Here is a 27,105-nt window from a genome sequence, read left to right as displayed (position 1 = left end):
AAGTGCTTGGAAGGTAGCATATAGTGATGTTTATTGAATTCATGCGTTAGTTGTGATCTAACCCAGGAAACAAAAACTTGGTATAGCTATGGTCCAGTCAGAATATAAGGACCACGTCAGTTCCTTTAATTAAGAAAAATTAATGTAAAACTTCATAATTAATTATTAAGTAATGCATAAGACCAAAAGAGATTATGATGGTTGTCACTGGAGGTGATAATTTCAGGAAATAGCTTCTAACCATAGGACTTGAAGAACAAGGTTAGAGTTTTGAAATTATTAATTCTTACAATTTTGAGGGAACACTGTGAAGAGCTGAAACTCAGACTCCTGAGAAGAAGATACTGTTTAGGTGATGCTGGGATCTCGAGTTCAGACAAGAGGCCTTACATAAATAAGATTTACTCCTCTGAGGTGAGAGGGACAGGGAACTTCTCTGGCTTGTTCAGAGGTCTTTAAAAGGTCCCATAAGACCCCTTCTGGAGTTTTGTTGTTGTTTAGTCACTAAGTCATGTCTGGTTCTTTGTGACTCCATGGACTATAGCCTACCAGGCTCCTCTGTCTTTGGGATTTTCCAGACAAGAATACTGGAGTGGGTTGCCATTTCCTTCTTCAGGGGATCTTCTCAACTAAGGGATTGAATCCAGTTATCCTGCATTGGCAGGCAGACTCTTTACTACTGAGCCATCAGGGAAGCTCTTGGAAAGCTAGAAAATAGAACCAGCTAATGCATTGGAAAGAATCATTGTCGCTCAAGTGCAAAAGTGTTGCTGGGGTAACACTGAAAGCAACAAAAAACAATCCTCCGTCTTGCTCTAGTTTCTTAGCACATCCTATTTGCAGATCTGGGGAACTGATTGGAAAGTGAGAAATGGAGTTTACAGAGACCCAGTACCACAAGGTAATGTAAATGTGTAGTTGAGACTGAGAGACAATAACAAAATAACTAGTGCAATAAAACAGAGTGAGCTTAATCTTGGAAATTGTTTGTACATATTTCAAAAGATCCAGGAAATGGATCTGCTGTTGCTAATACAACTTAAGAGATTTGCCACTATGATCCACAGGCTGAAGACTCGAGGTGGGATCACCAGAACTGAAGCCAGGGTGGTTCCAACTGGCAAAAGCTGGAGCTGTGGAAGAAACGTAACACATTCCAGAGACTTCTTTAGGCAGGAGAATGGAGGGAGTGACATAATCTCTGTGTGTCAGTGTTTCCTAACTACTGAATGTATCTGGAAGCTAGCTGATATTCAGTTCAGTTCAGTTCAGTCACTCAGTCGTGTCCAACTCTATTCGATCTCACGGATTGCAGCATGCCAGGCTTCCCTGTCCATCACCAACTCCCAGAACTTGCTCAAACTCATGTCCATTGAGTCAGTGATGCCATCCTACCATGTCATCCTCTGTCATCCCCTTCTCCTCCTGCCTTCAATCTTTCCCAGCTTCAGCGTTTTTCCCAATGAGACAGTTCTTTGCATCAGATGGAGCTTCAGCTTCAGCATCAGTCCTTCCAATGAATGTTCAGAACTGGTTCCCTTTACGATTGGTGGTTTGATCTCCTTGCAAAGGACTCTCCTTGTGAAGGGACTCTCAAGTGTCTTCAACACCACAGTTCAAAAGCACCAATTCTTTGGCACTCAGCTTTCTTTATAGTCCGACTATTACATCACATCACATCACTACTGGAAAAACCATAGCTTTGACTAGATGGACCTTTGTCAGCAAAGTAATACCTCTGCTTAAAAAAAAAAATTTAATTTATTTTTTTGAAGGATAATTGCTTTACAAGGTTCTGTTTGTGCCCTCCACGAGTCTATTTCCCAGTCCTGTGTAATTTCTGGCAGCTCTATGGTGGGGTTAATGGCGACCTCCTCCAAGAAGGCTTATGCCATATCCAAGTCTGCTGCACCCTACCATACCCAAGTCTGCTCTACCCAGAGCCCCTGCACCTGATCAGTTCACTGTTGACCCATACCTCCACAGGAGATACTTAAACACAGTTTTGTCTCAGTCTCTGTAGGGTCTCTGAGTCCTGGTGCACACAAAGTTTGTTTGAGCTCTCTGAGCATCTCTGATGGGTATGGGATTTGATTCTAAATGTGATTTCATCCCTCCTACCATCTTTCTGGGGCTTCTCCTTTGCCCTTGGACGTAGGGTATCTCCTCACAGTCACTGCAGTACCTAGTGTCTTACTGGGGTTTCTCTGACCTTGGATGTGGGGTATCTCCTCATGGCCACTGCTCTTGACCTTGGCCATGCAGCCACCTCTCCAGCTGCCATCCCATCACTTCATAACAAATAGACGGGGAAACAGTGGAAACAGTGGCAGACTTATTTTGGGGGGCTCCTAAATAGCTGCAGATGGTGATTACAGCCATGAAATTAAAAGATGCTTGCTCCCTTCGAGAAAAGTTATGACCAACCTAGACAGCATATTAAAAAGCAGAGGCATTACTTTGTCAACAAAGGTCCATCTAGTCAAAGCTATGGTTTTCCCAGTAGTCATGAATGGATGTGAGAGTTGGATTATAAAGAAAGCTGAATGCCGAAGAATTGATGCTTTTGAACTGTCGTGTTGGAGAAGACACTTGAGAGTCCCTTGAACTGCAAAGAAATCCAACCAGTCCATCCTAAAGGAAATTAGTCCTGAATATTCATTGGAAGGACTTATGCTGAAGCTGAAGTTCCAATACTTTGGCCACCTGATATGAGGAACTGACTCATTTGAAAAGCCCCTGATGCTGGGAAAGATTGAAGGCAGGAGGAGAAGGGGATGAAAGAGGATGAGATGGTTGGATGGCATCACTGACTCAATGGACATGGGTTTGAGTAAACTCTGAGAGTTTGTGATGGACAGGGAGGCTTGGCGTGCTGCGGTCCATGGGTCTGTAAAGAGTCAAACACGACTAAACTGAATTGAGTTTCTTTACAGAATTTTGCTGTTTTTTGTCAAACCTCAACATGAATCAACCATAGGTATACATATACCCCTCCCATCTCCTTCCCCATCCCACTCCTCTAGGTTGATACAGAGCCCCTGTTTGAATTCCCTGAGCCATACAGCAAATTCCCGTTGGCTATCTATTTTACATATGGTAATGTAAGCTTCCATGTTACTCTTTCCATACATCTCACCCTCTCCTCCCCTCTCCCCATGTCCATAAGTCCATTCTCTTTGTCTGTGTCTCCTTTGCTGCTCTGTAAATAAATTCTTCAGTAACATTTTTCTAGATTGTGTATATATGCATTAGAATATGGTATTTATCTTTCTCTTTCTGACTTACTTCACTCTGTATAATAGGTTCTGGGTTCATCCACCTCATTAGAACTGACTCAGATACATTATTTTTTATGGCTGAGTAATATTGCATTGTGTATATGTAAAACTACTTCTTTATCCATTCATCTGTTGATGGACATCTAGGTTACTTCCATGTTCTAGCTATTGTAAATAGTGCTGCAATGAACAATGGGATACATGTGTCTCTTTCAATTTTGGTTTCCTCAGGGTATATGCTTAGGAGTGGGATTGCTGGGTCATATGGTGGTTTTATTCTTAGTTTTTTAAGGGAATCTCCATACCATCTTCCATAGTGGCTGTATCAATTTACATTCCCACCAACAGTGCAAGAGCATTCCCTTTTCTCCACATCCTCTCCAGCATTTATTGTTTGTAGACTTTTTGATGTTGGCCATTCTGACTGGTGTGAGGTGATATTCTAGTTTTGACTTACATTTCTTCAGTAATGAGCAATGTGGACCATATTTTCATGTGTTTGTTAGCCATCTATATGCCTTCTTTGAAGAAATGTCTGTTTAGGTTTTTTCCCCACTTTTTGATTGGGTTGTTTGATTTCTGGTATTGAATTGTACGAACAGCTTGCATATTTTAGAAATTATTCCTTTGTAAGTTGTTTTATTTCTGTTATTTTCTCCCATTCTGAGGGTTGTCTTTTCACCTTGCTTATAGTTTCCTTTGTTGTGCAAAAGAGTTTAAGTTTAATCAGGTCCTACTTGCTTACTTTTGTTTTTATTTCCATTACTCTGGGAGATGGGTCATAGAGGATGTTACTTTGATTTACATCATCAAGTGTTCTGCCCATATTTTCCTCTAAGAGTTTTATAGAGTCTGGTATTACATTTAGGTCTTTAATCCATTTTGAGTTTGTTTTTGTGTATGGTGTTAGGAAGTGTTCTAATTTCATTCTTTTACATGTAGCTGTCCAGTTTTCCCAGCATCATTTATTGAAGAGGCTGTCTTTGTCTGGGAAAAGGAGACCTCAAACACAATAAGTTAAAAAATAATAATAATAAGGCAGAGAAATACTATACAAATGAAGGAACAAACTAGAAACACAGAAGTCCAAATAAATGAAGAGCAAATAGGTAAACTACTTGAAAAAGGATTCAGAATAATGATAGTAAAGATGATAAAAAATCTTGAAAACAAAATGGAGAAAATGCAAGAATCAAGTAACAAAGGCCTAGAAGAATTAAAGAACAAACATACAAAGATAAACAACACAATTACTGAAATTAAAAACACTTTAGAAGGAATCAATAGCAGAATATCTGAAGCAGAAGAATGAATCAGTGAGCTGGAAGATAAAATGGTGGAAATAACTTCTGAAGAGCAGAATAAAGTAGAAAGGTTGAAAAGAACTGAGGACAGTCTCAGAGACCTCTGGACAATATCAAATGCACCAGTATTTGAATTACAGTGGTCCCAGAAGAAGAAGAGAAAAAGAAAGCATATAAAAAAAATTTGAAGAGATTATAGTTGAAAATTTCTGCAACATGGAAAAGGAAATGGTCAACCAAGTCCAAGAGGCACAAAGAGTACCATACACGATAAACCCAAGGGGAAATATACCAAGACACATACTAATCAAACTAAAATAGACAAAATACAAAGAAAGAATATTAAAAGCAGCAAGGGAAAAGTAACAAGTAACATACACTTAAAGCTGATTTTTCAGCAGAAACTCTGCAGGCCAGAAGGGAATTGCAGGATATATTTAAAGTACTGAAAGGGAAAATCTACAACCAAGATTACTGTACCTGGCAAGGATCTCATTCAAAATTGATGGAGAAATAAAAAGCTTTTCAGACAAGTAAAAGTTAAGAGAATTCATTACCACCAAACTAGCTTTACGACAAATGTTAAAGGGACTTATATAGTCAAGAAATACAAGAGAAGAAAAAAGATCTACAAAAACAACCCCAAACAATGAAGAAAATGGAAACAGGAATGTATATATCAATAATTAGTTTAAATGCAAATGGATTAAAGGCTCCAACCAAAAGACACAGACTGGCTGAATGGACACAAAAAGAAAATCCATATATATGCTGTCTACAAGAAACCCACTTGAGACCTAAAGACAAATATACACTGAAAGTGAGAGGATGGAAAAATATATTCCATGCAAATGGAAAGCAAAAGAAAGCTGGAGTAGCAATCCTCATGTCAGACGAAATAAACCTTAAAGTAAAGAAATTATAAGATATAAGGAAGGACACTACATAATGATCAAGGGATCAATCCAAGAGGAAGATGTAACAATTGTAAATATCCATGCACCCAACATAGGAGCACCTCAATACACAAGACAAACACTAACAGACATAAAAGGAGAAATTGACAGTAACACAATAATAGTAGGAGACTTTAACACCCGACTCATACCAATGGAAAGATCATCAAAACAGAAAATTAATAAGGAAACACAAGTCTTAAATGGTACATTAGATGAAATGGATCTCATTGATATCTTCAGGACATTCTATCCAAATGCAGAATAAGCATTCTCAAGTACCTTCTCAAGTATGCATGGAACATTTTCCAAGATAGACCACATCTTGGCTCACAAATCAAACTTTGATAAATTTAAGAAAATTGAAATCACATCAAGCATCTTCTCTGACCACAATGCTACGAGACTAGATACCATTTACAAGAAAAAATGCTGTAAGAAACACAACCACATGGAGATAAAACAACGTTTCTAAATAACCAACAGGTTACTGAAGAAATAAAAATGGAAATGAAAAAAAATTCTAGAAACAAATGACAATGAAAACACGAAAACTCAAAACCTATGGGATGCAGCAAAAGCATTTTAAGAGGGAAGTTTATAGCAATACAGTCCTACCTCAAGAAACAAGAAAAACATCAAATAGACAGCCTAAATTTACACCTAAAACAACTGGAAAAAGAAGAACAAAAACTCCCCAAAATTATTAGGAGGAAAGAAATCATAAAGATCCAAGCAGAAATAAATGAAAAAGAAATGAAAGAAACAATAAAAAAGATTAATAAAAGCTGGTTCTTTGAGAAGATAAACAAAATCAACCAACCTTTAGCCAGACTCATCAAAAAAAAAAAAGAAGAATCAAATCGGCACAATTAGAAATAAGAAAGAGGTTACAACAGACAATGCAGAAATACAAAGGATTATGAGATTATTATGAAGAGCTATATGGCAATGAAATAGATAACCTGGGATAAATGGACAGATTCTTAGAAAAGTTCAATCTTCTAAGACTGAACCAGGAAGAAATAAAAATTATAAAGAATCCAATTACAAGCACTGAAGTTGAAGCTGTGATAAAAAATATCCCAGAAAAGAAAAGCCCAGGATCATATGGCTTCACAGAAGAATTCTATCAAACATTTAGAGAAGAGCTAATGCCTATCCTTCTAAAACTCTTTCAAACAACTGAGTGGAAGAAACACTTCCAAACTCATTCTATGAGGACACCATCACCCTGATATCAAAACCAGACAAAGACAACACAAAAAAGAAAACTACAAACCAATATTATTGATGCAAAAATCCTCAACAAAATTTTAGCAAACAGAATTCAGCAACACATCAAAAACCTCATACACCATGATCAAATTGGGTTTATTCCAGGGATGCAAGGATTCTTCAATACATGCAAATCAGTCAATGTGATACACCATATTAACATATTGAAAGATAAACCTCATATGATAATCTCAATAGATATAGAAAAAACCTTTGACAAAATTCAGCACCCATTTATGATTAAAGCTATTCAAAAAATGGAAGGAAGGAAGCTACCTCAACACAGTAAAGGCCATGTATGATAAGCCTACGGCAAATATTATTCTCAGTGGTGAAAAACTGAAAGCATTCCCTCTAAGATCAGAAACAATACAAGGGTGTCCGCTTTTGCCACTATTATTCAAAATACTTCTGGAAGACCTAATTACAGCAATAAGAAAAAGAAGAAAGGAAGAAAAGGAAATAGAATAAAACCAGATTAGAAAAGAAGTAAATCTCTCACTATTTGGAGATGACATATACTGTACATAGAAAACCCTAAAAATAGTATCAGAAAATTATTAGAGCTAATCTGTGAATTTTGCAGAGTTTCAGGATACAAAATCAATACACAGAAATCACTTGCATTTGTATATATTAACAACGAAAAATCAGAAAAAGAAATTAAGGAATCAATCCCATTCACCATTACAACAAAAAGAATTAAATATTTAGGAATAAACTTACCTAAGGAGAAAAAAAGAAAAACAACAACAACTGTACACAGAAAAGTATGACACTAATGAAAGAAGTCAAAGACAATGTAAATAGATGGAGAGATATTCCATGTTCCTAGGTACAAAGAATCAATATTGTGAAAATGACTATACTACCAAACACAATCTACAGATTCAATGTGATCCCTATCAAATTACCAATGGATTTTTTCACAGAACTAGAACAAAAATTTTCACAATTCATATGGAAACACGAAAGACCTAGAATAGCCAAAGCAGTCTCGAGAAATAATAAAGGAGCTGGAGGAATCAACCTTCCTGACTTCAGATTATACTACAAAGCTACAGTCATCAAAACCATATGGTACTGGCACAAAAACAGAAATGTAGACCAAGAGGATAGAAAGCCCAAAAATTAACCCATGCACCTATGAGTACTTTATTTCTGCTTTTTAATATGCTGTCTAGTTTGGTCATAGCTTTCCTTCCAAGGAGCAAGCGTCTTTTAATTTCATGGCTGCAGTCACCATCTGCAGTGATTTTGGAGCCCAAGAAAATAAAGTCTGTCACTGTTTCCATTGTTTACCCATGTATTTGCCATGAAATGTTGATACTGGATGCCATGATTTGCTGACATTACAGTCTGGGATATCCTTCAGGTAATAAATGGAGCCCTGTGATATGGAGAGGAATCACAGAGAGTGAGAGGTGAATCCTTGGTATAGCATAGAGGCAGGATTCATCCACTCACCTCAGTCTTGTTATATCACTAGAACTGTAAAATACATGATCTCCTATGGACTTTTACCTTCATAGTGAGAACGATGTAAGGTATCAAGTCACTGTAGTCTTTAAAAATCACAGTTGGACTTAGTTTTTAGAACTAGAGTTTCTATTGTATATAATAATCTTCCCTCTCAAAGCCAAATAGCCAGGTTATCTTGGAGTTATTTCAAAATTGGCACACATTCAAAACATATCCTATAACCTAACTCAAGTAGAATTGATTCTTTATTCATAGCATTGTTCATTTTCTCCATGAAAGCAGCAATCATAGTGTTATAGCTGTTCCTGTGTGGTTTTGTAGCCTTGATTGCAGAGAAAGCAGTGTAGGGGAAGAACCAAATACCCCTAGGATGAAGCACAGGTATGACCCGGAGTGCTGATTTGTTCACCATAAGCAGCTGACCTTGGAATAAAATGAGCTGCAGCTGAGAAATTTGATTCTTGTCTTTAATCATATCAAAAGGTATCAATTTTGTTAAATACATAAAATTGATCTTATAGTTATATAGAAGATGTTCAGGGTTGATTTAAAATAGGTCTTGAGATCATTTATATCAGATTGAATTCTCATTGCAGTTGAATGGGGTTTGTGCTTGCTGAAGAATGGTCTATGTCCAGCAAACTCTTGTGTCTGTGTGTGTACAGATGTGTGATCAGTGACTAGAGCATTAGAGAATTGCAGGAATATATTTGTTTCTATCTGTTTGTAAAGAGTCGGACACGACTGAGCGACTGAACTGAACTGAACTGAACTGAAAAGAGGCAATGTAAATGTTAGTAAATAAAGGGCTGAATGTGCCTAAGGGTGTATCTGTGGGGAGGAAGGGTCTCAGAATGTCTATGATGCATCTTTGTATGCGTAAGTAGGTGTGCATTCCTTGGTCAAGGAAGGATTAACATAGTAAAGGATAACACAGTAACGGATATAGATGGAGACATTAGTGCTGTTGAGGCTGAGAAGTTTCTCCTGGGAGCAGTCCTCCTATGGGCAGTCCATTACTCACTGACACCACCCTCCCCATTATTTTCACTCTCCCTCCTCCCATCACAAACAAACAAGCTTAGTGGTTTGATATATTTATGAGTCACAGAAGACTGGACTGATGCTGCTCAGCCTGGGGGATCCACAGACCACTGCCTCCAGTTACAGGGAAGAGTTGTCTGCTATCCAGTGAGTGCCACCTCCTTCAGATTGCTCATCAGGGCTCCTTATTGAGAACTTATCCCAAACTTTAACACTTTTACTGTGACTCCAGGCAGACTCAGACCCTCATACTCTCTAGACATCAGATAACTAGCTTTTCTTCCAAAGCCCGTGATTACAAACCCTGATGCCAGGTTGCCATCTAAATGAAAATCCTAGTACCAAACCACACACGTTTAGATTAAGAGACGGTTCATCAAATCTAGATTTTGTGTTGATGGTATCCACATTTTTTCCCCTGCAATTTGAATTATTGTATCCTATACCTAACTCTTGGGTGTGTAGCTGGTCAAAATCAAGAACCAAATGAACTGAAGTCATTGAACAATGAAGTCTTCAGTTTTAGCTGGATTTTCATTACTGAGTATGCCATGGGAACATAATTGATTAGGATATTACTGTGAGTCTGTTAATGCATTTATAGCACTGTGTGTGTGCGCATGTGAACTAGATATATACCTTCAGGTGGGTATAAACATGGAAGGATATCTGCAGCATACCATATAATACCAATGAGGAACTATTAGTCTTATTAAATTCTGTGATTGTGCTAGTGTTATTTGAGCAAGGGACTATGCAATAGTTTCTATCTGTGTGATGTGAGGTAGTGCCTATGACTACATGGGTGTATAAGTGTGCACAGGAGTGTATTCATTGGTACCTTTATGTGACTGTGTATAAGCATACATGCTCATATACATGCTGTGCAAAAGAAGTACATTGCTTGTATCTATGTTTTTTTATATATATTTATATCTAGATTAGTTATATTTAGCAAGACTTAACTGACACCCCTTTGGTCAAAACAAAGAAAAAATTGTTGCTGGGTGGTGACAGATCATGTTTTCCTTGGGGGAGACATTTTCAAAGTTACCTTCTATAGTGAGGAAAATCTGAAACATTGGTGAAATACGCCCCCTGGACTACATAAATTTGCACACCAGGGATTAAGGACAGTGGGGTAAACCTGTCTTGTGAAGAGTCCTTCATGGTTGTTGATCCTCTAAGAGTTTTTCCATTTCTCCAAGATCTAGAAATCATCTTGGAATGAAGATGATAAAAAAGTAGATATAAGAGAGGTTGTATCTAAGATGATTTTTAAAGAGACATCAACTTTTAAACCTAGGTGAGGAGGAAGAGAAAAGTTTACAGGGGAAGTAAGAAAAAGAACTCCTATTTATTAAAGGTTTCCTTTGAATTCTCAGTTGAAAAGGAGGGAAACCAAATGAATATAATTCCTTCTTAGGGTCCATGTACTTTTATGACTATTGCTGATATCAGGGCATCTCCAGCCTCTAGTCACCATCTACTTTTACTGATTTTACTAAGAGGGCTAGGAAGATGATGGAAACTAGAAAAGTCAAAGAAACATGAGGCTTAACTATTTCTAAATTTCAAAGCAGTTTTATCTTATTTTTTAATTTTAAATATAGATTTTCTAGCTTTATTGAGCTATTACTGACATATAACATATGTAACCTTAACTTACACAATGTGAGGATTTGGTAAGCAAATGTACTGCAAAATGATCACCATAATGAATTTAGTTAGCACCTCTATTTCCTTACATAATTATCATTTTTTTTAATGTGGTGATAATATTTAAGATCTACTTTCTTAAAGGCTTTAGTATGTATATTGGTAGTAGTGGTTTTGTCACTAAGTCATGTCTGACTCTTGTGACTCCATGGACTTTAGCCCACCAGGCTCCTCTGTCCATGGGATTTCCCAGTCAAGAATACTGAAGTGAAATCTTCCAGACCCAGGGATCAAACTCCTGTCTCTTGCATTGCAGAAGTATCCTTTTATGACTGAGCTACCAGGGAATCCTAAGTATGCATATTACAGAATTATTAATTATAGTCAACATGCATTTTATAGTTGGAAGTCTGCACCTTTTCATCAGCATCTCCCCATCTTTCCTCCAACCCTGTCACAGACCCCTGGAAACCACTGTTCTACTCTTTACAGAGTGAAGCTTTAATTTTGAGCTATCTGTTCCAGAGATATATAATTACAGAGATATTTTGGTTAAAAACTGGAAAGAAGTCCTTTATGACATGGTTTCTTAATTTTTACTATTCTGACTATTGATTTCTTTTCCAGGAGTTAGGCTGGAAAAGGATAAAGACAGAGAAAGAGGAATCAATAAAGAAGGTAGAGATGAAAATGCCAAGGAAGGAGGAAAATTAGGGAAATGCTTCTGAAGTAAGAAGGCAGTTCTAAAAGGATGAGTTACCAACATGTTAATCTCATAGGAAAGTCAAATAGATTAAGAAAGAGAATGTTTTCATTAGATTTGGTGACAAAGAGGTCACTAATGACCACACAGAAATTAGTTTCAATTGGGAGGGTGCAGTGTGGAAGCCACAATACAGTAAATCAAGCACTGATAAGGCAAATGCTTGAATCTGGGGATCTCAGAATGGATTGGAAAAACAGACATGCAAACAAGCTCCCCTTCCTTGGCATCTAGAGAGACAGGGTTTCAAGCAGTTTGACTATGAATTGAGAAAGAATAACAGCATGGAAGCTAGAGAAGGAAAGTTATGTTTCTATGATGGGATAATCTTGTATGTGCTTATTGCTTGATGGGAAAGAGATGGAAAGTGAGAGGTTGAAGTACAACAGACTAATGGAAGACGTCTCTGAGTGAAATGGCAAGAAACACAGTCCTAAAGGTGGAGGGCCTGGGCTTGGGGAAGAGACACCTTTTTCTCAGAAACCAAGGGCTAGCTGAGAGCAAGTTAAAGTTTTTGGTAGTGGTAAATAATCTCACTCTGTCTCCTCTTTCTTCCCCAATAAAGCACTTGCTTCTTTGGCTTTATCCAGCTGCACACCCAATTTTGTTATAGAATTTATCAGTGGTTATGAGTGAACTCCAGGAGTTGGTGATGGACAGGGAGGCCTGGCGTGCTGCGATTCATGGGGTCACAAAGAGTTGGACACGACTGAGCGACTGAATTGAACTGATGGTGTATTTTATGAATGTGAAAGAGAGGCGAAGGGAAGATAAAGATACCAGTCCTAGAGGGAGGGTAGGTCAGGAAAGCAGTGAGGAAGGAAGAGTTAATAGATAAATGGAAGAAGATGAAAGAATGGTTAAAACTTTGAAAGCAAGATCATGTGGTGAGAAGGTAAGATTATTGGTAGGTGGAAGGCCATAGTCAGAAGATTAAAAAAAAAAATAGAATTTAAGACTTCAAAGTGATAAGGAGGTTGATGTAAAGTCTGAGTAAAGTTATTGAAGCTGTAATTTTCTAGCTGTAGAGGTTTCATCTTTGACACCTACAAAATGTTTCCCAGAGACAAGAACAGTGTTTCCTTTTCCCTGTACATCTTAATTTCTAATTTTTTCTCAAAATTTCCAGAATATGTTTTCTAGGGTGAGATGGTGAAGTGAAGGAATACTGGAGTTTTAAGTGAGAATTAGGAAACTATCTCATATAATCTCCTGTCCTGTCACTTTGCTCTTGCTCACTTGTTCATCATACTTTCATGGAGTTTATAACATGGTCGTGAGAGGGAACTGGGCTCTGGTGAGTCAGAGATCAGTAGAACTCAGTTATCCTCAAAGAGCTCATAGTCTAATGGAGGAAGTAGGACCAGAAGACAACATTTTCAATCTCTGACCTTTTGTGTTGGAGATACGATGTCTGAAAAAGAGTGAAGAACATTCCCACACACCCTCTTGGGCACATTCCCCATCTGTGTTCTTACATCTGCCTGCCATGTTGGGCCTCAATGGCACCCCCTTCCAGCCAGCCACACTCCAGCTAACAGGCATCCCTGGGATGCAGACAGGTCAAGCCTGGGCTGCTCTGGTTTTCTGCACCCTCTACCTGATTTCCATCATAGGCAACCTCACCATCCTTGTTTTGGTGATTCGAGAGCCTACTCTACACCAGCCCATGTACTACTTCCTCTCTATGCTCTCTCTCAATGATCTGGGAGTGTCCTTTTCTACACTTCCCACCGTGCTCGCTACCTTCTGCTTCAACAATCGTCATGTTGACTTTGATGCCTGCTTGGCTCAGATGTTCTTCATTCATATTTTCTCTTTCATGGAATCAGGCATACTTCTGGCCATGAGCTTTGATCGTTTTGTGGCTATTTGTGACCCACTACGCTATGCAACTGTGCTCACCAACAACCGCATCTTGGCTATGGGCCTAGGCATCCTTGCCAAAAGTTTCACCACTCTCTTCCCTTTCCCCTTTCTGGTGAAACGACTGCCCTTCTGCAAAGGCAATATTTTACATCACTCGTACTGCCTCCATCCAGATCTCATGAAAGTGGCATGTGGAGATATCCATGTTAATAACATCTATGGGCTCTTTGTGGTTATTTTTACCTATGGCATAGACTCAACTTTTATCCTGCTTTCATATACATTGATCCTGAGAGCCGTGCTGGCAATTGCATCCCGGGAGCAGCGGTTCAAAGCTCTCAACACCTGCATGTCCCACGTCTGTGCAGTACTGGCTTTTTATGTGCCTATAATCGCTGTCTCCATGATCCACCGCTTCTGGAAAAGTGCCCCACTTGTTGTTCATGTCATGATGTCCAATGTCTACCTGTTTATACCCCCCATGCTCAACCCCATTATCTACAGTGTGAAGACAAAGGAGATACGCAGAGGGATCCGTCAAGTCTTCTGTAAGTCTTGGGGCTGAGGAATGCTGCAGACCCTGAGAGAACCATTTTGGAGGAAGGACTGGGACTTTTTCTGACTTTGGGAATGCTAAAACAAGGAAAAGGACCAGGATCTTGATAGCGGTGAATATGGAACTAATAAAAGAACACCGGACTCAGTAAAATGACATATGTATTGAACACTTACTCTATGAAAAGCTTTGTGCTAGTTGCTAGCAACGTTATAATGATGAATAAGACATATTCTTAAGAGATAGATTTATCAAGGGAAAACCGTAAAAATAAAGATGCCCTGAAATATATTTGACATATGTGAAAATATTGGAAGCTCTACAGTGCACTTACCCTTGAACACAATTCTACTACTACCAAGAGTGAGGAAATGATACACTGAAGACAAAATTCAGTGGAAGTTTGGTGCTTCTTTGGGTGGAAAAGGGCACTTTCCATGTGGCACTAGTAGTAAAGAACCTGCCCACCAATGAAGGAGATGTGGGTTTGAACTCTAGGTTAGGAAGATCTCCTGGAGGAGGGCATGACAATCCACTCCAGTATTCTTGTCTGGAGAACCCCATGGACAGAGAAGCCTGGTGGGCTACAGTGCATAGGGTCACACATATTTGAACACGACTGAAACAACTTAGCATGAATGGGGAGAAAGGGCCCATTGGTTTGTGGAAATAAATTTTTTTTTTCTATGTTTGTGAGGTAGACTACGAAGGAAGAGAAGGGCTATGGTAGTTGGTCAGGGTGGCAGAAAGACAGGAAAGTAATGATATTGGCATAACAAACTGCTTGAGAAAAAAATATTTAGGCAAACGTATTTAGACCTTGTACTCCAAGTGTGGTCCAGTGAACAACAGAATTGTTATATCTGGTGGTTTGTTAATGAAACAAAATCTTAGACCCTGAACAAGACCTACTGAATTTAAATTGCTTTTAATAAGACCTTGGGGTGATTAAAGGTTGAGAGGCATAGTATTTCTCTTTTTTAACCCCTCTAAGGTTATGGGTATCTAATGTGCAACAAAAATAACAAAGATCATGAATAATAAGTCTGAAAAACTAGTTCTTAAAGTGTCATTCCCAGACTAGTGTCATTAGCATTTTTTGGGAAATTATTAGGCATACGAATTCTCAGGCCTTTCCTCAGATATCCTGATCAGAAACTCTTAGGTGGTAAGGTCCAGCAATATGTATTTTTAATAAGTCCTCCAAGCAAATCTGATACATATTACAGGTTGAAAACCTTTAAACTAGACTATTGGTCTAGACTATTTGGGAAAATTGCAAACAGCTTTGTTTAGACAAAGGGGAGGTTTCACACTAAGAAGCTCTGGAAACAAGATCGATCCTGAGAGACTGCCTAAGATTGTTTGTATGCGCTGAGTCAAACTGGACTCTTTGTGACCCAATGGGCTGTAGCCTGTCCAGGCAAGAATAATGAAGTGTGTGACCATTTCCTGCTCCAGGGATCTTCCAGACCCAGGGATCGAGCCTGTGTCTCTTGCATCTCCTGCATCAGCAGGTGGATTCTTTATCAGTGTGCCACCTGGGAAGCCTAAGCTTGCAGGTGATTTTTAAAGCTGGAAGAAATTGAGTGCCTGACAACTAGGTGTAAGGCATTGGTGGTAAAGGGATACACCGAGTTATAGCCTCTTATCTCCACAAAGCGGTGCACATGGAACACAGAAATGACTTAAATGGGCTGAACAATCTCCAGCCTCTTCACTAGCACTCAGGCTCCTGCCTCATCACTAGATTCCTTTCTTTTCTCCCAATTTCCACCTGCTAAGATCTCAACTAACTTGGAATCCTAAATTCAGGTAAAATCCAACTAGAAGGCTACCCTCTAAGTAAATACAATATAGAAGGGAAAATAATTCGTTGGGTGTTACACTGAGATACAGAATCTTGCAAGAGTTCTTGGGGTGAGTTTTCCATGCATACAAGTCTCCTGATCAAGACCACTTCTGAGACTTTTTTGTTTTCTACAAACTCCATTAACTTCCTTCTGAAGTGTGTATTCCTTTTCTAAAATGAGAAATTCTTAATGTGATTGTATTTTTCTGCACCAAACGTGTACCTGCATTGTGCCTATCTTTTCTTTGCTCCATTGAAAAAAATTTTGACTTAAACACCACAAGACAAATTTATTTCCCTATTTAAGCTCTGTGGGGCAAAATGTTTAATAATTTTTCCATAAATGAAAGTGAAAGTGATAGTCACTCAGTCAAGTCCAACTCTATGGGACCCCATGGACTGTAGCCCACCAAGCTTCTCTGTCCATGGGATTCTAAAGGCAAGAATACTGGAGTGGATTGCTATGCCCTCCTGCAGGGGATCTTCCCAACCCAGGGGTCAAACCTGTGCTTCCTATATTGCAGGCAGACTCTTAACCATCTGAGCCACCAGGGAAGCCCTAACTTGTAATAGATCCCGGTTGTTGGGATTTGCACAAACATTATATTTGGCATTATCACTCTTGCAATGAACAAATACTATTTTCCCTGACTTCTTTTCTCATAAAATAGTGGCAGACACTAAATCTTGAAAGAAGACTTTTCAAAAGTTGAAAAAGAGTTAATGAAATGATAGTCAAACCTAAAATCTTACATCTAGCACAGTGTTTGATATGCCCAATACATATGAATTAAATCAACAACCAAATGACTAGTTAAATAAATGAAAGACTGTATCAAAGATGATGCTTATTTCCAATTATGCTGCCTCTAACGACATAGTTAAGAGACACTTCCCTTTGGGTCTTCTCAAAACCTAGATTCTCCTCACGAGGAACTTATTATGCTCAACCTGAGGCACCATTGTAGGTCTCTCTATTCTCCATAATTCTATGACCTTATTCACAAGACTGTTTTCTGCATTCTCTTTAATTATATCTTCTCATTCCTAACCCATTAATTTTTACCTAGTGGATTCTACAGTGATGGAAAGCAGAAAGAGTTTTCAAACTGCCTCTCTAAGATACATCAAAGTTCCACATGGAGAAGGAAAAATTTCTTCTATGTCCATATTTTGTTTCCATACCCTAACCATCCCACGACTTGATAGAAAAAATAGAGATCTCCCACCATTCCTTCCCTCAGTACACCTTTACTCTGTCTGAAACTGAAACAGGGAGGAGGTAGAATGAAATACTTAATGGGAAGATCAGTTATTTGGAAAAATAAACTATTTGGAGTATCTGAAATTAGATCCTTTAGCAGAACTTCTAATGAGTATAATTACCACATGTAGTACAATCACATTTTTAAAGATCACTTTCTTCTTTTTATTTGAATCCCTTATAGACAGGGTCTATTTTTTTTTTTTTTAACAGATCAGGTACCAGTTTGAAGGAATACTAGTTTCATGAAATTATGGAGCTAGTAGATAGCAAAGTTAGGGCTCAAACTCATGTCTATGTGACTTTGAACTCAGTGGTCTTTCAGTGGGGATGTCTCTCCTGGAGGAGATCTCAGTCTTGTAGAACTTGGTAGAGGGTTGGATTGGAGGTGATGGGAGTGGGAATGAGCAGGAAACACCAGTTATAAGTGGATGGAGGTAGCCATGGTCATATGATCTGTTGGTTAAATCTTGGGAATAGCTCTGCACTTCAAGGTCTATTTTCTTGGCTCTGAGTTCTGGAGTTTGCCCATTGGGTCTATGCTTTAAATAGGTGTTCTCAGTCCTGTCCGGTTCTTTGTGGCCTCATGAACTGTAGCCCACTAGGTTTCTCTGTCCATGGAATTTTCCAGGCAAGAATAGTGTAGCAGGTTTCCGTTTCCTTGTCCAGGGGATCTTTCTAACCCAGGGATCGAACCCATGTCTCTTACATCTCCTGAATTGTCAGGCAGGTTCTTTAGCACTAGTACCACTTGGGAAGCCCCCAAAGTGAAAGTGTTACATGCTCAGTCCATGGGGACTCTTTGAGGCCCCATAGACTGCAGTCCACCAGGCTCCTCTGTCCATGGAATTCTCCAAGGCAAGCATGCTGGAGTGGATTGTCTTTCCCTTCTCCAGGGAGTCTTTACAACCCAGGGATTGAACCCAAGTCTCGCACATTGCAGGCAAATTCTTTACTCTCTGAGACACCATGTAGCTTCCCAGAAGGCTCAACAGTAAAGAATCTACCTGCAGTGCAGGAGATATCACTTAGACCCCTTGTTTGGGAAGATCACCTGGAGAAGGAAATGGCAACCCACTCCAGTGTTCTTGTCTGAAAAATCCCATGAACAGAGGAGTCTGGGTGCACTATAGTCAAGAGGGTCACAAACAGTCAGACATGACTGAACACACACACAACAATTATATACTATTTAGGGCTTCCCTGGTGGTTTAGAGGGTAAAGCTTTAGGTTCTGCTAAAACATGGATTTTTAAGCCCCTACTCTGGGGATTTTAACTCTGAGTTCTCTGCTGAGAATTCTGATTTTGAGACTGGATAATTGGGATAGGAAGAATGTTGCTATGGAGCTTGGAGGAAAATTCTCCTCTTTATAGCAAGGATGCAGTCGGAATTTTATTTTCTCTTTGGAGAGAGGGCAGCGTCTCCAGGGATAGTTTTTGTTTTTCCTCCTTCTGTTCCCAAGTGACATCTAATCCTCCTTTTCTTCCCCCTTTACCAACACAGTATCACACTCAGGAAAACCAGGACCCCAGAGGCTTTGGTGCCTGGGAACTCGTATTCAGAGACATAAAGTCTACCTCTCTGAGGCTAGTACCTGCTTGAGGTTCATTCTGGAAACATTGTGAGCTCAGGTTCTTTGTCTTTCAAGCCAACTCTCCCTTCACTGAGCTCTTTCAGGTGAGTCTGAAATCTATTTGTATGAGCACAAGAAGTGTATTTCAGTCTATAATTCTCTCTGTGCCCCTGTGTGGTTCCCTCAGCCTCTCTCAAGTCCCTGTGTCTTTGAGTGAATTTCTGTCCATGCTTTTATATTTTCTATCATTTGTTTGGCTTATGATGGAAGGGTTTAAAACAAATAAAAATAAAATTCCCTTTTGTCGGATTATTCTGTTGGATCAGTTGAGATGATCTTGGTTGCTTTCCTTCATTCTATTAAGATGACATATCAGATTGATTGAGTTTTGTCTGTTGACTCATTCTCAAATTCCAAGAGTGGATCCCACTTGGTCATAATGTATAACTCTTTCAATGGAAAAAAAATTAAAAAAAAAAATTCCAAAATCTTAGTTTCATGTATATTTTCCTAAAAAAGAAGAAAAAAAAAAAAGAGTAATATACCTTCCAGCACCAGGTGTCCTCCAGGACAGCACTTTTAGATAAGGCTACAAAGAGGGCTCTATCAGTGAAGGACACATGGCAATCCCATGACAGGGACTGAGAGTTTGCCTGTTCTATTCTACACAGAACTGAAGTCATGATATTGTCAGCATCACAGACCAGGAGAGATTTTTACCTCCTGGAACATCAGGCCCAAGGGCAGAAGGAGACTTGAAAGTGCCTTTAATCCCAGTTCAGCAGCTGCTGGAATGCTAGCCCCAGCATTTCCATCAATGGTTACACAATTGTGATGATTTTTGCTTGAACATGCTCACTGATAAAAATTTATTGTCTCATCTTGTAGCTTTGACTCAGAAAAATCTTCCGTACCTGGACCCTAAATTGTCATCTTCATCTCTATCTGTCACTCACTACCTCTTATACCCATCCCCAACCATCTCTGCTGCAGTCTCTTCTTCTCAGAAAAAAAAAAAAAAAGCATCACTGGTTCCTTCAATGCTCTTTATATGACTTGGTCCCCTCTATCTCTGTGTGTGTCCCGTTGGTTTAACTTTTATCTAGAGAATGGAACGGAGAACTGAATGTACTTCAGTTATGACCCTGAACAATGTGCTCATCATGCTTTTATTAATTCATGAATTATTGAGCATGTCTTTGTGTTAGAAATATGAAGCAGTGGGAGGCAAGAATGAACCAGACACAAGTTTACCTAAGATTCCAAGGGAGAGCAGAGGTGTAAAGGCACGTCTCATAAAATAAAAAGTATGTATAAAATATTTTAAAGTCATAGATGAGGCTATTATTTCCACTTAAGTAGTAATAGGAAAAGCTGCAGAAAAAATAAAGGTGTTGACTATGAATGGCAGTGAGAGTTCAAAAACAAGGAAGAGGAGGATAAAGCAAGTAAATCTCCTAGTCTGCTTAGGAGGCAGGAAAAATAAATCTGTCTGCCATTCTCTACTTTGCTCTGCCTGTGAAGGTGAAGATGACCAACTTCCCAATATCTCTACCTTCTTCTTACTTCAGTTCAGTTCAGTTGCTCAGTCATGTCTGACTCTTTGCGACCCCATGAATTACAGCATGCCAGGCCTTCCTGTCCATCACCAACACCTGGAGTTCACTCAAACTCAAGTCCATCAAGTCGATGATGCCATCCAGCCATCTCATCCTCTGTCATCCCCTTCTCCTCCTGCCCCCAATCCCTCCCAGCATCAGAGTCTTTTTCAATGAGTCAACTCTTTGCATGAGGTGGCCAAAGTACTGGAGCTTAAGCTTCAGCATTATTCCTTCCAAAGAACACCCAGGGTTGATCTCCTTTAGAATGGACTGGTTGGATCTCCTTGCAGTCCAAGGGACTCTCAAGAGTCTTCTCCAACACCACAGTTCAAAAGCATCAATTCTTCGGTGCTCAGCCTTCTTCACAGTCCAATTCTCACATCCATACATGACCACTGGAAAAACCATAGCCTTGACTAGACAGAACTTGTTGGCAAAGTAATGTCTCTGCTTTTGAATATGCTATCTAGGTTGGTCATAACTTTCCTTCCAAGGAGTAAGTGTATTTTAATTTCATGGCTGCAATCACCATCTGCATTGGTTTTGGAGCCCAAAAAATAAAGTCTGACACTATTTCCGCTGTTTCCCCATCTATCTCCCATGAAGTGATGGGACCAGATGCCATGATCTTCATTTTCTGAATGTTGAGATATGAGCCAACTTTTTCTCTCCTCTTTCACTTTCATCAAGAGGGCTTGATGTCATATGGTGTCATCTGCATATCTGAGGTTATTGATATTTCTCCCGGCAATCTCGATTCCAGCTTGTGCTTCTTCCAGGCAAGCGTTTCTCATGATGTACTCTGCATATAAGTTAAATAAGCAAGGTGAAGATATACAGCCTTGATGTATTCCTTTTCCTATTTGGAACCAGTCTGTTGTTCCATGTCCAGTTCTAACTGTTGCTTCCTGACCTTCATACAGGTTTCTCAAGAGGCAGGTCAGGTGGTCTGGTATTCCCATCTCTTGAAGAATTTTCCACAGTTTATTGTGATCCACACAGTCTTCTTACTTAGGTGGCTGCAATTTCAGAAGGCTGGCAGCTGGGTTTCATAGGAAGGACCACAGGACTTAAAGTTGAAAGAATTAGATTCTAGTCCCAATTTAGCCACTTAATGCCTTAAGGACAGTCACTTAACATGGTTTTTATGGGTCTGAAATAAGGCAGATTGGTAGAGAAACAGTTGCCCATCTGGTTATCCTTTCTAGCACACAAAGACTGAATTATTTCCCTGAAGATTTGTGCTCCTGGGTGCTGTTCTTACTCTTCACCATCATTCATGTTCCTCCTCCATGCCATGGGTCAGGGGTAGTGTTTATAAGCCTTCATTTTTACTCTTTGTGACAAATGAGGTTTGTCCATACATACCATATAATATCGTTTACTTTTACAATGTCCATATGCAATAGATATATTTTATTTTTCTATTTTAGATGTAGAAACACAGAGGCCTCGAAAAGTTAAGTTACCTGTTCAAGGTCACACTGTACGTAAACTGTAAATTGAGCTCCAAACTGAGGTCTGTGAGAATCCATTTGCAGAGCTCTGAAACACTAAACATATGAAGCCATTTTTTTCATTTATTTCTTATATCCAAGTAAGAGAATATTATTATTTTCACAAGTTAAATCATGTATTAACTGATTGAGTATTGATTTTGACCCATTTCTGATTTATTCCTGTGCTTCTCAATTTTTAAATAATGCTATCTTTCATAAGATTGGGTAGTCTCAAATATCTCTTTTATGCATTAGAGTTTAGGGCTCTCACTGTCAGGGGAATAGCAGGTGAGAATATTTTTACAAGGAATAATGTAGATGACTCCAATTTCCTCCATGTCTTTCCATCTGTCTCTTCTTCATTCTTTGAGGTAGGCTACTAAGGCAGAAGGCTTCAAGGGTGGGAGTTAACTGATTTTTTTTTTTTTTTCAAGTGGCAGGTAAAGACTGATCACTGCTGTTGGTGGCATGAAAGCTGAGAGCAATGAAAATCTTGACCTCCTATCTGTCTTCCTGACTGGCATTCCAGGATTGGAGGCCCAACATGGCTGGCTGTCCATCCCCTTCTTCACCATGTACACTGTAGCTATTGTGGGCAACAGCCTAATCATTGCAGCGGTGCAAGCAGATCCTGCCTTACACGAGCCCATGTACCTGTTTCTCTCCATGTTGGCTGTCACTGAGGTGGGTGTCTCTGTGTCCACACTGCCTACTGTCATGGGCGTCCTTTGGTTTGATGCCTGCCGGATTGACTTTGATGGCTGCCTTGCCCAGATGTTCTTCATCCACACCTTCTCCTGCATGGAGTCAGGGGTCCTGCTGGCTATGAGTTATGATCGCTTTGTAGCCATCTACAATCCACTGTGCTACACAGCCATCCTCACCCTGCCCCGTATTGTCTCCACTGGTCTGGTCATTACACTAAAGAGTGTGATACTCATGGCTCCCCTTCCAGTCCTCTTGAGGTTACTGCCCTATTGCCACCCTAACATCCTCTCCCACTCTTACTGCCTCCACTCAGACTTGATCCAGCTGCCTTGTGCTGACATTAAGCTCAATAGCATCCTGGGTTTGGCCATTGTCTTGGCCACTTTTGGACTGGACTCACTGCTGATTGTGGTCTCCTATATGTTGATTCTTTACACAGTGCTGGGCATTGCTTCTGGGGAGGGACGGTGGAAGGCCCTCAACACGTGTGTCACACATCTGTGCAGTACTTGTATACTACGTGCCTATGATTGGTGTGTCTGTGATGCATCGTACTGCCAAGCATGCCTCACCTCTGGCCCACACACTCCTGTCCAGCATCTACCTCTTTGTCCCTCCTGTGCTCAATCCCATCATCTACAGTGTCAAGACCAAACCAATCCAATGGGGAATTGTCACCTTGTTTTTCTGCAAGAGAGCATTACTTTGAGTCATTCCAAGGGGGGAGGGACTTTGAATCAGTCCATAAATTCTGGTGGTGTTTCTTCTGTGGGCTAAGCTCCACACCAGGATTTCTGGGGAAGAATAGGAGTGAGAAACATTGCCTCGGGCTTGAAACTGGATCACAGGAGTTACCTTGACCCCTTGCCATCTCACGTGTTATCCACATAGGTATGTCTGTATGTGCCCACACACATGCCCTCTCTGACAGTTATGGTCAACTTGAGATCTTGAATGCCCTTTGCCAGTTTTCCTCAAGGCTCACACCAAACCGTCTGATAAATAGGAAGTTACCTGTAGAGGCTTGAGACTTAATGATATTTGAATTGAAATATAACAAGTTCTTGCTTTGATGGGTCAGACAGATATTAAAAATCTACTCCCAGTAAAAGACCATCCTAGTAAGATGACTTTGAGCAAGATAAGTGTACTTTTTGGATTGTCCCAGATAGTCGTGATTTACACATTTTTCTCAGCATCGTTATTAACAGCAATCCTTCTTCCTCTCAAAAGTATCCTTGTTTAAACAGTAAATTTATGGTAAAACTACGTATAAAACAACTTCCTTAGTGTTCTATATGGAATCAGACTCTTCCCCCCAGCTTACTATCCAGTGGTGTCTACTCTCAGACTATTCAGTCTGTTTACAATAGTGGCTACCAACATTTTATATGCCAGGAGATTCTGAGGATGAAGAACAGCTGAGTAAATGGCCTTAACTTAGGTATCGAGTAAAATATGGACAACCTTACCCACCAGGTTTCAGATCTGAAAAATCCCAACAGAAACACCAACAGAATTCTGTTTTGGTAGAGCCTTGGGTCCTGTTTTTCTGGTGTCTGGATATTTGCATTCCCGGCTCTTATCCTCACCATGCCCTGAAGCAGGTATGCTTGGATCTTTCCTTCTGCTCCACCTCTTCTCTTTTACTGTCAGCAGAGTTCTAGTTGGCACTTCTTGCTTCTGCCTGTGGTTGTCTATGGTTTCCTGGAAACCTTCGGTCGAATGAGAGAGTATGTCTTCACACATCCTAAATAATAGAGGTCTGTGTATGGTGGATTGATAGGCTTGTGCTGCTTGATTAGTAACTGGCCTTGGATCTAAGCCTCTTACACTTTAGGGCTTACAAATGCAAGGGGAAATTTTTTTTTTCACCGTATGCTATTCTTCCTGAGCTCATTCACGTCATCAGGGTTACCTTTAATCAGTGAACTTTTTGAAATGCTTGGTCTGTTTAAAATAGTGGTTACCAAATTTTTACATTGTCTATATAAATAATTAATAGGTAAAAACTAGGTATCCTTTTAGGCATTTTCAGGTTAAAACCTAAAATTTTATCATAGATTTACATAGTTGTCGAGCACACATTTTGGATATATTGTAAACATACTGAGGCTTCCCTGGTGACTCAGATGATAAAGAATCTGCCTGCATCCCAGAGACCCAGGTTTGATCCTTGGGTTGGGAAGATCCCCTGGAGAAGGGAATGGCAACCCACTTCAGGATTCTTGACTGAAGAATTCCATGAACAGAGGAGCCTGGCAGGCTGCTATAGTCCATGGGTTCACAAAGACTTGGGCATGACTGAGAGACTAATGCTTCACTTTCATAAATATATCAAGTTTAAAATAAATTGTTATATCACAGTTTAAAATAACTAATGTAAACTAAACGCATATTTTGATACCAGACCTTATGAAGTTAAATATGCATGAACATATTCTTTAACATTCCATTCACATGTTTTTATGTTAGTCCATTTTCTCCTCAAACTCAAATTTGTATTTTACCTCCACCATAGAGTTTGTAATACATATAATATATTTTTCTGTTTGGAAAAATTTTAGTGGTTTATCTTTCACAATATTTTCCAAGAAATATATAGATATATATTTAAATTTTATGTTTAAAATTTGGTCACACATAGAGTATTGTTCTAAAAATGTATTGAGTTATTTTTCTGATGTTAATACTTAATTGATAAAAACAACATGAGCATAATACAAATTTTTATATATTAAAAGTAAAATTTGATTTCAATCCATCTCAATGAGCTGCATGATTTTATTTTTCTTGTATCTGGAAAATATTTATTATTTATTAATAGAATGAGACATAGGTCAATAACAATTCTGTTCCTACTTACTTTTTTCTTTTCTGTAAATGTGAAAGCTGTTAAGTTTGGTAACATAAATGAGAAAATTGCATTGGTACCATTCATCATTGCACAATATCATTTTTAATGCCTTTGGAATTAAATGATGAAAATGATATGAAAATCATGAAAATTATCTTAATGATATAATAAATGATATTTCCATTGGATCACTTTTTATTTTTGTTGATAGCAGTAAAATTGATACCATTTGTCTTAGACTAGAATATGCTATCATTGGTGTCATTCACTTCCTCAAAATCCATGTCAATATTTCCAGTAGTCCTTTCGATTGATATCTCAGAAATGTTTACTATTTGGGATATACGATGGAAATATTAAATGGCTTTAAGAACTATGTCTATTCATATTTTTTCCTTTTTAAAAATTAAAATTTATTATTATTACTATTTCATTTTTGTAAAGTGAGGAAATAAGATTGTAGAAAGGAAAAAAAATAGTGTAACAGAGGCACAGTCAAACCTCCTACATTCCCAGACAAAGCAATTTCAGTAAAGAAACTATATGGGTGTTTGACATCTAAAAATTTATCTTACAAAAATATTTGTGTTCAGGCATTCCCCAAAATATCTTCTTATTTCTCTAGAGGCACAGGTAATCAATTTGAAGGCCGTTAGGTTAGATATGCACATGAGTTTGGGTGGACTCCTGGAGTTGGTGATGGACAGGGAGGCCCGGTTTGCTGCAGTTCATGGGGTTGCAAAGAGCTGGACACGACTGAGCAAATGAGCTGAACTGAACTGAACTGAGGTTAGATATCCACCAATGACAGTGTCTATAAACTGTCTAAGAAGGTGAAATTCAAGGTGAATTTCTTAGATATTGATCAAATTTCACAGTCAATCATCAAGGAAAATTACTGCTTCTGGAGAGATACCCAAAGATTTGGGATTATAAATAATATGTATATCTTTCATTAATAAATGACTAATCATTTTCTTCATTTATCCAAATATATTTTTGAGTATCTACTATGTATAAAGGGTAGATATGTAATAATATTTTATTTTTGGATGCAGCATTGAAAATAAAATCTAAAAATTTAGCAAAGATGTTGCAATAATTCTTGGGACAAGTCAGATATTCCCTTCTAGGTTTTAGATGTCATCAGCAGATGAATCTACCAGTAAGCTGCAAGTCTAAAGGATGAATGCACTTCAACACACTTTAGATATGTAATCAAATCTCATTTTTAGTCACAGTTACTTTCAGAGTCACTTCTTTTGTCATAGAAACTATCACTTCAGAGGGCATGATTGACTAGCAGCAACACTCCAAATGATGTTCAGATTATTCTTTTTAACTAATCAATTTATTTTAGTTGGAGGATAGTTACTTTACAATATTGTGATGGTTTTTGCCATACATCAATGCAAATCAGCCAGAGGCATACATGTGTTCCCTCCATCCTGAACACCTTCTCTCCCAATTACCTCCCCAACCCATCCCTCCAGGTAGTCACAGAGCACCAGCTTTGGGTGCCCTACGTCATTCATCCAACTTGTACTGGTTAGCTAG

General features: G+C 38.9%; 2 protein-coding genes across 2 annotated transcripts; both read left to right on the top strand.

Annotated features, from left to right (window-relative positions):
* LOC102173402 (olfactory receptor 51I1) lies at window positions 13,216-14,211 on the top strand. Its single transcript, XM_005689809.2, has one exon. The coding sequence runs from the start codon at window positions 13,257-13,259 to the stop codon at window positions 14,199-14,201; it is 945 nt and encodes a 314-aa protein (XP_005689866.1). The 5' UTR covers window positions 13,216-13,256; the 3' UTR covers window positions 14,202-14,211.
* LOC102180409 (olfactory receptor 51I2-like) lies at window positions 22,452-23,400 on the top strand. Its single transcript, XM_013969666.1, is given in 2 exon segments — window positions 22,452-23,179; window positions 23,181-23,400. Coding segments are annotated over 2 exon segments (948 nt in total).

This window comes from Capra hircus, chromosome 15 (assembly GCF_001704415.2).
Source record: "Capra hircus breed San Clemente chromosome 15, ASM170441v1, whole genome shotgun sequence".
Lineage (NCBI taxonomy): Eukaryota > Metazoa > Chordata > Mammalia > Artiodactyla > Bovidae > Capra > Capra hircus.
This window is presented reverse-complemented; position numbering and strand designations above follow the sequence as displayed.